This window comes from Rutilus rutilus (assembly GCF_951802725.1).
Source record: "Rutilus rutilus genome assembly, chromosome: 8".
Classification (NCBI taxonomy): domain Eukaryota; kingdom Metazoa; phylum Chordata; class Actinopteri; order Cypriniformes; family Leuciscidae; genus Rutilus; species Rutilus rutilus.
The window spans coordinates 23,078,534-23,092,706 of NC_140222.1; the positions used below are offsets into that span (position 1 = coordinate 23,078,534).

The 14,173-nt window shown below is 39.7% G+C and overlaps 1 protein-coding gene across 1 annotated transcript in view; it reads right to left on the minus strand.

Annotated features, from left to right (window-relative positions):
• Positions 1–1,226: 1,226 nt before the first annotated feature.
• Positions 1,227–14,173, minus strand: part of adarb1a (adenosine deaminase RNA specific B1a) — a 31,788-nt gene continuing 18,841 nt past the window's right edge. The window contains exons 4-12 of the mRNA XM_084416993.1: positions 13,508–13,576; positions 8,873–9,810; positions 7,920–8,034; positions 7,668–7,836; positions 6,524–6,675; positions 6,243–6,411; positions 4,596–4,777; positions 4,330–4,508; positions 1,227–4,211 (exon numbers count right to left, since the gene is read on the minus strand). Of these exons, the coding sequence (XP_084273119.1) occupies positions 4,035–4,211; positions 4,330–4,508; positions 4,596–4,777; positions 6,243–6,411; positions 6,524–6,675; positions 7,668–7,836; positions 7,920–8,034; positions 8,873–9,810; positions 13,508–13,576 (2,150 nt within the window). The 3' untranslated portion in view covers positions 1,227–4,034. The remainder of the gene's footprint in view (positions 4,212–4,329; positions 4,509–4,595; positions 4,778–6,242; positions 6,412–6,523; positions 6,676–7,667; positions 7,837–7,919; positions 8,035–8,872; positions 9,811–13,507; positions 13,577–14,173) is intronic.

Sequence of the window (14,173 nt, forward strand, 5' to 3'; positions counted from 1 at the left end):
GGAAGCCACAGGTTTGTACGGATTATCCGAAACCATTCTCTACTTTAATATAAAGGGCAGAGGAAAAAATAATGGTTTGAGAATACCTCTCCTGTCTGAACTTTAGTTTGTTTTGGATGCACATAGTATTATGGGAAAATATTGTTCATACTTCCTTGTTAAGCAAATGCAAAACTATCTTTGCAGTGAAATTACTTGCGCACACTGTAAAAAAAGTATTTTCCGGATTTAGTCAAAATGAGATAATATGACAGAAGCCTACAAAATTCTGTCTGGATTAATCAGTGACACAATCAAATCAAAAAGACACCAATAAATATACCAATACTAATAATATTATACCAGACATGTAGAGGTCAGCAGAAACTGCAAAACATGTTTTGATAAACACATAAACTGGACACAGACAAAGCGTATTATTCAAAAATAAATATGCCCTTAAAATCAAACACTGAAATAAATGATTATATTAATATCAGTATTTCCTCTTCCCTTTTAATTTTATGATCCTAAGATTTTATGGTTATTTACGTTTTAGTATATTACTATTTCCATTTAATTCCTACCGCTGTAAATAGTTCATAAATTGCTGTTATTGCATCTCCATATATATATAAAAGTGTAAACAAAGTTTCGCAAACATTGTACAATATTGGAAAATCATTGGTTTAAATTTGTTGTAAGCCTGTAAAACACACTTGTAACAGGATACAAACATGCTTTTAGGACTCGCGGCTGATAAATGTTCATGTAAAAAGAGAGAAAACACTCCAGAATTTGAATTAAAGGAGTCACGGATAAAAGCACTTTAGACGAAAGTGCCATTGTTCAAAGCCCAATCCGGCACAACAAGCCTGCGAGCTCAGATAAACACAATTTCACTCTAGTCACTGCGATTACCACACCGCTAATCGCTTCATTTTGCCTGTCGCTATTGCGGGTACACAAAAGGTCATAATTTGGTGGAATTAGAATTCAAGAAACGAATCCACTTGAAACTCTTTTGTTCTTAGGAACGCAGAACACTGATAATGCTTTTTAATCCCTAATTAAATTGTTTGGGTATTTAAAAACTTTCAAGCTTTCAAAAGTCGGTACAATTGCGCACAATGCTATTTATTGGAAATTAAACACAACTTTCAGGATTAAGGAAAAACCTTTCTCGATGTCCATTACGTTTGGTGTTATTTGGGAAACATGAGACAAAAGATTGACGAACCAAAGTAAACCACAAAGATTGTGACGGTTTTATTTTCACACAGTACAGCCTGTCCTTTTATTCTTTTCTTCTCATGTGAAAACTCATGCAGCGTTTGAGTCTTTGCTTGGATGCAGAACTTAAAGCAACTTCTGATTCCGGCCCGGCAGAACCAGTTCAAACCGAATCCATGCGGGACTCTAGTTCAGCCAACATAGAGCAACCTCAATTGCAGAACACTGTGGCATCATGGGAATTTTCCAGGGCAAGTTCTTGTATCAACATAACTAAGTTAACTTCTAGAGTTTAGGATAATTCTAGATCTCCTGCTGAGCAGAGACTAACAAAATCCAACAAAACCAATAAAGGGCCGCTGCTAAATGTTGCTCTCAGTCTTCTGAGAAGTTCACACTTTGGTGATGCAATACTGTTGGGTAGAAACCCGCTGTGAAGTTCACACCAGCGCTTTGCAAAAGTGTGCACCGCGGCTTCAAAACACTTTCTGAATCATAAACGGTCTTGTGTACTTCATGAACACATGCAAACAAGAACACAAATTTTGGGGAATGGGCCATTTTGGGAAAGACCAAAGTAACCGATATGAAATCCAAAGCAGTTTTCTGGAATCTGTAACACTGTAATTTAGTATTTACATAATTACAATCATTGAAAAATTTCTGATAATCAAATCACTCTACCACTTTTTTTTTTCCAAATCAAATTTCTGATGATACAGTGATTGGTGTCATTTAGTCAATAAAATAGCTTTGCATTCTTACATGAAATGAGAAATTGGGTGACAAAATAATCCATTTAAACAGAAAACTAAATTGTTAAATTTACAGTTAAGTAGGAAACAAGACAAAAACATACACATAGAAAAATACATTTTCAAATACAATAAAATAAAAATGTTCAATATCTGTAAAAGACGCTGGGTTATTGGATTTGACCTAAATGCTGAGTTGAGCCTTGTGTTCGATTATTTTTTAGCTACGCATGGACTGGTTAATCAAACATTGGCCGATATATAATTATCTGAGTTATTAAACATCTCCTGATTATTTAAACAGCCAATTTATGTTCTATCAATCAAAAGGGATGCGGGTAGTTGCAAAACACAACTCTAGCTTGGTAATTAATAGCACTTTAATCGCAGTTTGACTTATTTGACTTAAAGCACCTTAAGTTAGCTAAATGTGGAAAAGATACTATAGAGAATAAAATTATTAATTTGTATTCTGAGTTATGTACTTAATATCAGGGTGTTTAAAAAGGTGGCAGTACCACCAAACTATAGATATCAGAAGATGTTGTTCTTATTTATCCGACATCGGTGAATACATATTGTATTGCGCAATGTTCACAATGTTGTGTATTTTTGTGCAACCAAGCTGCTGGGTTATGACAACCATAATATTTATTGGTTTGTGTGAGGAACATCCTTCAAGGTTTGTGAGACAGAAGGGGCTTTAGCACCGGGGGAACCTTTTTATAGTTCCTAGAACTATTGGCGGAAGTACCAGCTTTTTGGCGTGTTCGCACCACAGGAACTGGGAAGGATTTTAGTCCTAGGAACGTCTTTATGGGGAACTAAATTAGCTCCTACTTCAGAGTAGGGTCTAACCCAGCACAATAGGAACTACCAGTGACGCAAGTACACACTGATTGGCCGAACGCACGCGAAACACCAGCACCCGCCAGGGGAACATTTCGTTCATGGGGAACCACCCTCGTGGCTAGTTCCTAGAACTACCCGGTGTGAAAGCCCCTAGAAAAACTTCTGCAGTCTCACATTATACTCTGAAGCAGCCAACTTATTTCAAAGCAGCAGAGTAGGAAACCTAACACATATCATATAAATTCTAAGAGTTTAGCCTGTTAACTGTCACGGGATTGCACTTTTAACTTGGCATCACATATTTTAGAAATCGTCATAAATTGGGTATCATTCGAAAGCTTTAACATTCCAAATTCATCACGTGAAAATGTGTTAAAATGGAAACGGTTCTTGAAAACCTACATTTTTGTGGTATTAACTTCAAATTTGGAACACAACTTGGCTTTGATTTTCTAGCACCTGTAGAGTCTTTTTATAAAGAGGCCAAACTTAGGTCTGTATTCAAAAGCATTCATGAATTACAACCATTTATCTTTAGATCTATGCTCAAAAAGGCAGTTAACAATTTAAAATAATTACAGAGGTAAAATTAAGCGGTCTTGTCCACACTAATACATTTTTGTTTGATAATGCATCTTTTTCTCTCCGTTTTGGCCTTCCTTCCACATTGAGACAGCGTTTTTGTCAACAAAGACTGAGCTTTTTGAAAACGCACTCCCAAGTGGATAAATTTGAAAACGCTGTTTTCGCGTTGTAGACTGTAAAAACTGAGGTATTTGAAACCGATGATGCATTTTTAGTCATGTGATGCATATTGTACCCATAGATATCTATGGTTATACCGGCATTGTTGTGCCTGCAATATTCTTTCATACAGTAGTGTTGCTAAAGAGAAATGTTCCTCATTACATCCTCTTCAAAGGTATCCGGATTAATGTAGACGTAGCCATAGTTAATAGGGTTAATTGTGTGGGTTTGTTTAGCGCAACGTGTTGTCCACCTCTTACCCAGCGCCAAGTTTCCAGTTAGGTTCTTTTTAAGCCAGCCATTTTTTTGAGTGAACATAAACATGTTATTATAGATAAAAGAAAATGAGCGACTTGCAATAATAACAGAAGCAAAAGAGTGACAACTGTGGAGGTTAGATTAAAACCTTGCATTCCATGTAAATGTACAAAAGATATTTTGCAGACAATCCCTTTCTCTAGGTTTATCTTAAGGGGTGAGGGAAAACTGGTCTTGTTCGATGGGCTTTTCAACCCACGCTCCCAGTCCCGCTTTGTTGAAAGCTTTGAAGAGAGTTTGTTTAGCTGCGTGATACTCCACTGCCGCTTGTTTTGCCTCGTGGTAGGAGCCCGGACGAGATCCTCGGATCCGCAGAGTCTCACTGAGCTGAGAGAGGTAAATGGATATTGCCATTTTAATATACCAAGTTACCATATTATTTAAAAATCAATCCGTGGTTGTTTTGATTTATCCATTATCGTCCACCTTTAAAGAAATGCTTTACCTTGGCATGCAGACAGACCCAGCGACTGTAGAGGACATGTTTGCAGAGGTGAGACTGTCTTCCAAGGTCGTCTTTCCCCGTGGTAGCGTTAATGATCTCCAACCCCTGATCTCCGACCGTCCAGTTGACGCTGAAGTTGGGAGCTTTCCCAGGTTGCCTTGCTTCTGCGTTACTAATACCTGCAGATGAGAGAATACACAAATGTGGTTGGGCAAAGAGCTGAAAAACTGATCAAATCAACCATTTATTAATTTGAGATGATTTACCACTAAGAAGGGGTCTGTTAAGGGTGAACGGCTGGGGCAGATCTTCCATGTCTGCGATGCGCTGGTACATGGCTCTGGAAAGATGGTCGGCATGGTACAGACTTCCCAAAATTAAACTGGAAAAATAGATGGGTTCTGAAAAGTAACTCAGAAGAGATCCCTGCACTCCGAGCACGTTCCACCTACAAAGGCAGAAAGAAAACCCGGAAATGTTATTGAAAATACAGGTGTGCACCTGGTGAACCTTGTTCATTGATGATGGAAGGAAAGTTGAAGTCTTCGTATGTAAGCGGCTCAAAATGAGTCACCCCCTGTGGACATACAGCGTGATACTTATGTTGCAGAACAAGCCACAAAGGAAAGAAACAACATGCTGATTTCAAGAAAAAGCACTAGCACAGAGACGCATTAACGGCAACCATTGAAATGATCGGAAAAATAACACCTGGGGTCTATAATCTCAATCACTGTAATTTCTTCAAGGCCTTTAAAACAAGTTTTTTCCAAAGGTGACGCATGAGATCCGAGCTCTCGAAAAGCCTAAGCTCACAGCTGGATGATAATGACCGCGTTTAACTGGAGTAGGATTCTTGGCATCCAACATGAGGCATGCGGATGTGTTCGCGGCAGCAGGCTTCCCTCAGCAGGACGGCTGTTTTTTGGAGGCCATAATCAGAGTCCTAATCAGGGTCCAAATGCCCCTGCTCCAGGGAGCCCCCCGCTCTGGAGAGAGCTGAAGTGATTGGGGTTTCAGAGCCAAGAAGACAGCCAATCAGCTGCTTTCTGAGTGCCGCTGGATGCATGCGACAGAATGCTAACGAGATGGACGCAACAGGAAAAAAGTGAGACTGTCATAGGAAGAGTTCTACATTGAGTGGGGATCAAGGATAGGTGTCTGTCGACACAAAAGTGGGCCACCTGATGTCAGCAGCTTATTTTTCTCTCAATACGAATCATCAACTGAAGCTTCAGTCGTGTTTTACATAGAAAAAGATGTCTAAACTGTGCATACTTCAAAGAAATAAATAAAAAAGAAACGGTTTTAGCTTAAACCATGAAAAGGACCAATTCAAATACATTTGCAAAATAAAATAAACCCCCACTGAAGTTCATAACTATTGCAAAGACAAACTTTTAATTTGCATAATTATAATATTTGCAATATATATATAGATCTTTAAATAAATCAATGCACATTATTTCATATTTTTTTTTATATATATAAATATACATTTATTTTTCAATCCCACCCCTTCAAAAACACAATTCAATCATTTCCTGATGGATAAAAACAAATCCCACTCTATTTTTTTTCTTGAAATATGTCACCATATGGAATTCAAATAGGTTGCAAATGTTGGTCTTTTTTATGGAATATTGCAGTATTTATTATAAATTATTTATCTGCACATCTTCATCCACAACCATCCAGTCAATTCCCCATGGACAAAATCAAGCCCCGTCCTACATTTTTTTCTAGTTCGAGAAGCCGTTTCATTCGGATATAGGTCACAATAAGGAAGAAAAATCACCACTTCCGTTTGATGCTGACTAATTTGAGAGAGGCAATTGAGAACACATATTTTGTATGAAAACAATGTTAATGGTTCGCAGTTCTACTTAATTTCTCTATTGATGGCACCATACCTTGCAATCTTGTCGCTACAAGACATAGTTAGCAGTCGCTCTCCTTGCAAGACCCCATCCCAGGTCTGAATGGTGTTACTTGTACGAACGGGTATCGTACCTTCTCCAGACTCAATCTTGGTTCGCAGTTGGCCACGGGCCTTGCGGTTTGGATGCCGATCACCCTGGTCTACAAAGAAAGAGAATAGAGTTTAGTTTACTACTTTTTAAAAGCCCGTCCTTATTTTAATGCAACAACAAAATGTGCGAATCCATCCATCCGTCCATAAAAAATTGCATACCTTCGGCAGCAGCCTCATGAGGGGAGAAAATCCGGGCGTCTCCACAGGGCGACGTGCTGATATACAGATGGAACTGAATATCGTTTTTTAGCCGGTAGCCATGTTCACTGCACCATCTGAATATGGATTTCTCATGTTCTTCAGTGCTGTCGCTACAGAGAAAACACACACACACACACACACACTTGTGTGATCTATTATGCCAACAGAGGCCATTAAAAGGGCTTTGAAATGTCTATAATTGAAAATAGGTCCTTGGCCTGACACCCATCTCATCAAATCTGTCATTTATTATTTCACAGTGAATAAAAGGTCATGTCTAATTGATTAAACACACATAAAATAATTTTGCATATCCACAGGCTAGTGTGAATGATGTTAATTCTTAATGATTACAAAATAAATCATTATTAGACAGTTTTGCAAGCACCCATAAATTATATTATTTCATTTTTTTTATAAATATTTATAATTTAAATATTTATATATAATTTATGCATTTATTACATACTATAATTTTAACCACATTAAATTAACAATAAACTCAGAGCCGTTACATAACAGCATGCAAATTTATATATTTGCATGCTTTTTTTAATATATATATATTGCAAATTTATATATAATTCAATAAAAATACATTATTGTATTTTATAAGACGTAAGAGATGGATGTGTGCATAGATATCATATAAAGGCTAGATGTCTCGTCCGCGCTGCTGGCCAATGGAGCTCGACATCCGCACACGGCGGCCATCTTAAGACAGGGTGCTCGCTCACTCATAACATGGTGCATGTACTTTTAAATAACCATAACTTGCTCAATTTTCTACCGATTTTCAAACGGTTTGGTTTGTTATAAACGTCAGAGATGTAGCTATTATACTGCATACATATGAATAATTATGTTCAAAATGTTTAAGCATTCAGAATTATAGCCACGTTAATAACGTTTGTAAGAAACCAAACCGTTTGTAAATCCGTCCAGATTTCAGCGAGATAAGAGGATTTGTGTGCGTGCTGCTCACTCACCTTAATTCACAGAGCCCTGTCCTAAGATGGCCGCCGGTGATGCCGGAAGTGACTCCGCCTTAAGACATCTAGCCTTTATATGATATCTATGGATGTGTGTGTGTGCGCGTCACCTGAGGAAGTATTCCAGCTGACTGTACAGGTATCTGAGGAGGGAACGGCGTGCGATGATCTCAGCATGGCAGTCGTTAAGAGCTAGTCCTCGATCACTCATGTACTCTCCGTTTATACACTTGGTTCCCGTGGTGACACAAATCACCTGAGCATCCTTCACATCCGTACCTGATAAAATGGTCGACGGGAATTAGCCGAAGAGAACATCTTCCTAGATCAACGTTCCTATCAGAAGTGTGCATTGTGCTTACCGGTTGTCATGACAACACCTGAAAGGACTTTCCGCCGTGCATGTGGAGACGTGAAGTTGTCCGTCAGCTCGCTGAACTTGTCCACAACCAAACGAGAGACGGCGTCCGCGAGGACCTGTGGAACCCACAACCGTAACTGTACAAACATCTCTTTCAAAACGTACAACGTATTTGTGTAAATTCCAAATTCCAAACAATACATGAAGTTGTTACTTTTAAACGGAGCACGTTCCATTTGAAAATGGCTGACAAAACACGTCTTTAATGCTCGATCTCAAAAGAAATGAATTGCTTGACTGACAAGACTTTTACTGAAAGATCTCTTTGGACAGAAAGGTGAGAGTGATGCGTTTTCTTGTTTGAGAAGTGCTCCTGTATCTGATTTTAATTAAGATTCTGTTTATTCTCTTCGGTTGTTATCAAGGGGGAATGGGAGGGATTATGAACAGGATTAGCTAATGTGTAAATAATGCTGTGTACACTGGCGCACCGATTAAAGGTTTAATGCTTGACTTCATCTGAAATCCAGCTGAAACGTTCGTGTGTAGATTCTGATTTAATTAAAATTGTTAAATGAAGACTGGCAGAAGCTTTATAAAGGACAAATGATGGTTAAGCAAAGCTACCGAAGCATAGCATTTAATCGCATTAAAATTGCTTTTTCAATATCAAGCATGATAAAATGCAGAGGGGTCCAATGTATGTGGTCTTATAGAAATTAACTGAATTCATTTATGGCGTAGTCAGTTATGTGCATCGTAGTCTTAGCCCATATATGAGGTAGTTTTGACAGGTCATTTTGACATTGTAACCATTTAAAAAAAAATCATAGACATTAAATGAAAAAGTTATTTCAGAAGAGTGTATTTATCTTCTGTGTGTTGGTCATGTCAAAGGGGAAAGTACTGTAAGTGACAACCCCTAATAAAAAAAACGGGGTACACAGTTCTCACCTGAGGCAGGTGTAGCTGAAGTCCCTCTCTGGGGATTGGCTGTCGAGATGGCGTCTGGTCCAGTTGCATGTTAAAGAGACCTGACAATGCCGCTTGGGCTGCCCTCGATTTCGCCAGTTTTTTGTTCCGGCCGGAACCTTGGAACATCTGCGTATCCACAGTAACTGCCATTATGAAGTTCTTGGCATGGCTTTCACCGCTCTCAGCCACGAACTCGTACTTCAGTCCCGGCCGAAGCTCATTTAGGATCATCACAGCATTCTTGCCACTGCCTGTAGGGGGCGTTGTGAGTGCAGGGGGTAGTGGGAGAGGAGGATGTAACCTGTTGTTGTTTTTCAGAGTCACATAGAGAGGGTATTTGTTTAGAGAGCAGAGAGACCCATTGCTGCCGAGACTCAGGTAGAAGGGTTCATCAGGCTGTGCGGGCGTCTCAAAACCGTTAAAAAGCATGTCTGGGAAATCAGCTTGATCTGAGGTGAAGTCTGCGTTAACGGTCAACGTGCGACCCATCGCGAGATGAGCTTCGGATGCATTGGGGAACTGAACAAAAGAGCGCAGCGCTTTTTCGGCTGCATTCAGTTTGGCTTTCTTCTTTGTTGGGCCGGAGCCCTCAAACAATTGTCCGTTAACCTCGACGGTCATAACGAACACGGGTGCATGTACCGGCCCCGTCTGCGACAGAAGTTTATACTGCAGTCCCGGTTTGATTTCATTCAGTTGCATGAGAGCATTTTTCGGCAAGACCGGCCCTTGCGGTTTCCTGCGCTTCTTGGGGCGGAATTTGGAGTGTCCGTGGCCTTTATTGCCCTCCTCCAGTGGGCGTTTCCTGCTCAATCCCCGAGCGCTCCCATTGGCTATGTGAGGCCCCTCCCCCAGCGCTTCCTTGGAGGAGAGGTTGTCCAGGTTGCGGTTTTCTTTAACGTCCATGCTACACGAACCTGTGATGTCCAGAGAGAGTAACTTACAATGCCTTCGGTGCAGGACCTTGTAAATGTAAAATTTAGAGATTCTTTCATCTTTCTTTGTAACTGGATGGAAATGATACAATCGTAAAAGTCAATCTGTCAAAATTTGACAAAAAGTCAAAAATTTAACATCAAGACAATATTAATATGGTTTTAAAAATATTAATATTGCTTTTAGAAGCATTTTTAACTACAGACGGAGAGCTAATTACCTTGTTAATATGACAATAAATACATTTTTAGATCATACTTAAAGCACACACTCTAGATATTTACACAATTTCCAACAGAAAATGTGATAAATATCTATATAATATGTCACAGGAAAGAAGCAAAACTACCAAAACAGTAACATCAAACCAACCAGTTGCCAAAGCTGATGGAAATGAGGGTAAATTCTCATTTATAACATCCTGCAGTAAAAGCACAAGTTACTCCATTTGGTGCTTAGGAAAAACATTTTTATAGGAGAGAAAACAGAGACAAGAAACTGAAATACACAGTGCTAACAGAAGGTCAGTGTTAGATGTCAGTTTAATCCAAATTGAAGCTCATTTGGGACAATCGTGTCATTTTTGCTGCCGAAGTGTCATTAAGGTCTTCCCAAATTTCTGATTAGTGATGTGCATTCTGTGGTGATGCGAGCCTCAGATGCACTGGGAAACTGTAAAGAGTGCAAGCATTTTCCACTGCATTTATCTTGGCTTTCTTCTGCGTTGGGCCTGTACCTCATCAAGTTACAGAATGCTTAGGCCAGACCAAAACTTTCCAGGCTCTTGGAAAGTGGAGTGGACATGACTTTGGTTGTTCCTGGAATCTTTGGTGGAGGATGTACACAGGTAGCTACACAAACCTGTGATGTTCAAAAGATTTATTCATGTCCCTGTAACTCGATTTAAATGTTGTTATCTTCTAAAAATCAATGGCAAACAACACTAAAAATTATGCAGGTAAATGTTTTACATAATATTACACAATATTACATTAAACAGGTCATATCATGAAAAATCAAGTTCAATCTACTATTAAAGCATTTTTGCTCACTCTGCAACTATTAAATGCATGACCGCCCATGATTACATGTCAGTGTAAATTTGGTATTCAAAAACTTGACCTGTATGATGAGGAACCGCAAGCTACAAAATATATATATATATATATATATATAAATCGCAACCGGTTATCATGCGGACATGAGCATAAACTTAAAACATCCTGCAGTACAATACTACTCAGGTGCTTAGAACAAAAATAATGTGAATAAAAGACAAAAGAAAGAGAACCTTAAGCCTTAAGGTTTAGACTGTTGAGATCAATCTAAGGAGTATCCCTTTCTCGCTACTATAAAGACCCATTAGAGGACAAAAAGCTGTTTGCTGTGTCTCTGGCCACTCTCCACCAAACGTTTGCACTTTAGTTTGATTGTTTAGGATTGTCACATCATTTTTGGCACTGTCTGGAGGACATCAGGCAGCGCCAGTGTATTTAGCAGCAGGTCAGGGAAGTCTACATGGCTTGAAGTGGCGTGTGGCAATGCCATGGAGAAGTGAGCCTCGGTTTCACTGGGAATCTTTAAAGCATGCAAGGCATTTTTGGCTGCATTTCACTTGGGTTTTTTTCTTCATGCTGTCCCTTCCTACAAACAGCTGTCCTTTAACTTCTACAGTCATGAAAACAAGTCAATCCGCAGGCCCCATCTGAGACAACAGTTTGTATTTCAGTCCTCATCTCATCTCGTTCAGTTGCACAACGGCAAGACTGGCTCTTGTGTTTACCTGTGCTTCTTGAGCATCATTGTCGAACAATCGTGGCCGTGGTTGTTTCTAGTCTAATCCTCATGGATCCCCAATGGCTTCTTTCATAATCTGTCCAGGTTGTGGTTTTCATCCATGCTAAACAAACCTATGATGTCCAGAGAAAGTAACTTTGCCTTTTGATTCAGGAGCTTATAATGTTGGAAGGGTTGAAGGTTGAGACGTATAGGAATCAATGGTGAAATCTTAAGGTTCAATCCCATCTCCTTACCTTGAAGACCCTATTCATAAACCTTTAGTGCAATAAACAAGCTCAAAGCAAACAGCACATGGAGACCATGGATGAATCTTCAAACAAAACCGTTTAAACACAACCATTAACCCAAAATAATGCTTCAAAACTACACACAGGTATTCTGTTGGAGTGTGAGAGTTTATAATCCTCACCAGACTGAATCATCACACTCCAATTTCAGAGTTGTCAACAATCTTCACTTCACTTTTCCACTCCACTGCCTGTCTACAACTTGTCCTCCTGGGCATTCCTGACCATGCCCCCTTACAGACTGTGAACTAGTGCACAGTACCCTCAAAGACAACAATCAAGTGGAAAATACGTAACAGGATCTCACTGATAGAGCGGAACACCAGCAGAAGAGAGCAGAATTCAAGGGCTGTCACTATTCGTGTACATTCGCTATTCTGTACATCCGCTATTCTGTACACCGATTACATTACTTGGCCTCCGACACTGTTGTTTTGCTTTTTTATAAAAATAATAACCATTTAGTTCAGTTGGACAATGGGCGCTACAATTTACGGACACTTCAATGCTCCATTTAGCACAAGCTGCAGAGTCGCATCACAGTGCAGCAGGAGTCAGATTTCATTATCACGTGACAAGAGTAAGGAGAGATGACTGACAAGACGATGGCGGAGGATTTGGTACGCAACAGCAAAGACTTTGACAACAGATCCTGAGCGTCATTGGCTGTGCATAAACATGCGCATAAACTATGATGGAAACACATTTACCGAATAAATTCCTCGATGCGCATCAAAAAAGACGTGACTTTGCGATGGGACGGCATAAGCGGACCGTTCTCGTTGCACAGCATCTGAAATGCTGTTTTGGTTGTTCTGAAATGCCTGAGCAAAGTCTGTCGTCAAAGTGGTTCAGTATAATTACCTCCCAGAACTCTTACACGACTGCATTCCCAAACAGCAGGCATCCGCCTACGAAGGCAAGATAGCTTTATTGCGTTTCGTCTGTGCGCTCTGAGGCGGCAGTCATTTAGGGGAAATGCCAGGTTTACAGGAAATGGCGATTTTATTCTCTTCGGCTCACTGGATGCTTTATTCGCTAATGTATTATGCGATATTCCAATTTTGCGCACAAGTCAAATTCGTAACTTTGAATAGAAACATGGCTACTGACAATTACCTTATTTTGTAAAATGTGCAGTCAGCACCGACGTTCCTACACGCAGAGTATTTGTGATTATCGTAATACCGTGTTGTCCCAGTTTTTCCCCAAAATATAAATTATAGCAGTACTATATATGACTGTTCACTCATTTCCCACATAGGCACCAATCTCAATGCAAAAAATGGAAAATTTGTGGTAACTGCTAAGCCACAGCCATAACAAGAACTGATGAACGAAAAGATACCATGCTGAACGTAGAATTAGAGACAGGAATATCTAAATAGGTCTTGAGGATACTCCTTCCCATCTTCCACTTACAAACAAATGCAGTTTGTGCTAAAAATATTGGCGCCCTTTGCAACTCTTTTAATAACGCAAAATCTGAACATTGTTGAAACTGAAACATCTTTCCACATAAGAGAATTTATCCACATACGAATTTCCAGATAGAAGGAGGAAGATAAGGAAAAAATGACAAAACACTCACTTATGTGTTTCTCCTCATCCACATCCAGACTGCAGAACTTCTGCTGGCCCCTGGGCCGCCCACTGGCTCCTATTACAGAGAAGGACATTTAAAATTCATCTCTGATCATGATTTCTGCTTACTGAAGTCATCTGTTCCCACTTACACCCTCCGCCTGCTCCCTTAATGAGGCTAATTAACCAGCTTTAATGACGGGAGACAACTAATGTGCAGGTGCAATTATTGCCCAATTAAATGCTAACATTCCCCTAATGAATCAGGGAAAGAGACACTTTGAGAAAACAGTCACTTTTAGCACTCGAGCTGAGGCAAGAAACAAGTTCAGAATTAGACGTCTGTTGGGGGGGGGGCAGTTCTCCGTTTATTGGATCTAATACTTGAACATGCTTTAAAAACCGAGGTCATACCGGTTAGGAGCAACATCAATGAGGAAAAAAAAGATATTTTACAATCACTTTTCTCTCATTCTCAAGCTTCGCCACACCTCTGTAGCAACATTTATGAAATCTTTTGAAACAAATATTGGCAGAAACAAAATAACCGAATCCAAAGGCAGGGAGATATGAAAGTGTCTGTGTGGATTGGCTTGAATGAGGATACGCCATCAGTATGAGTCTTTGAAGGGGCTGAGTGAAGTGGATACAGTCGATAAGAGACTCTGTGATA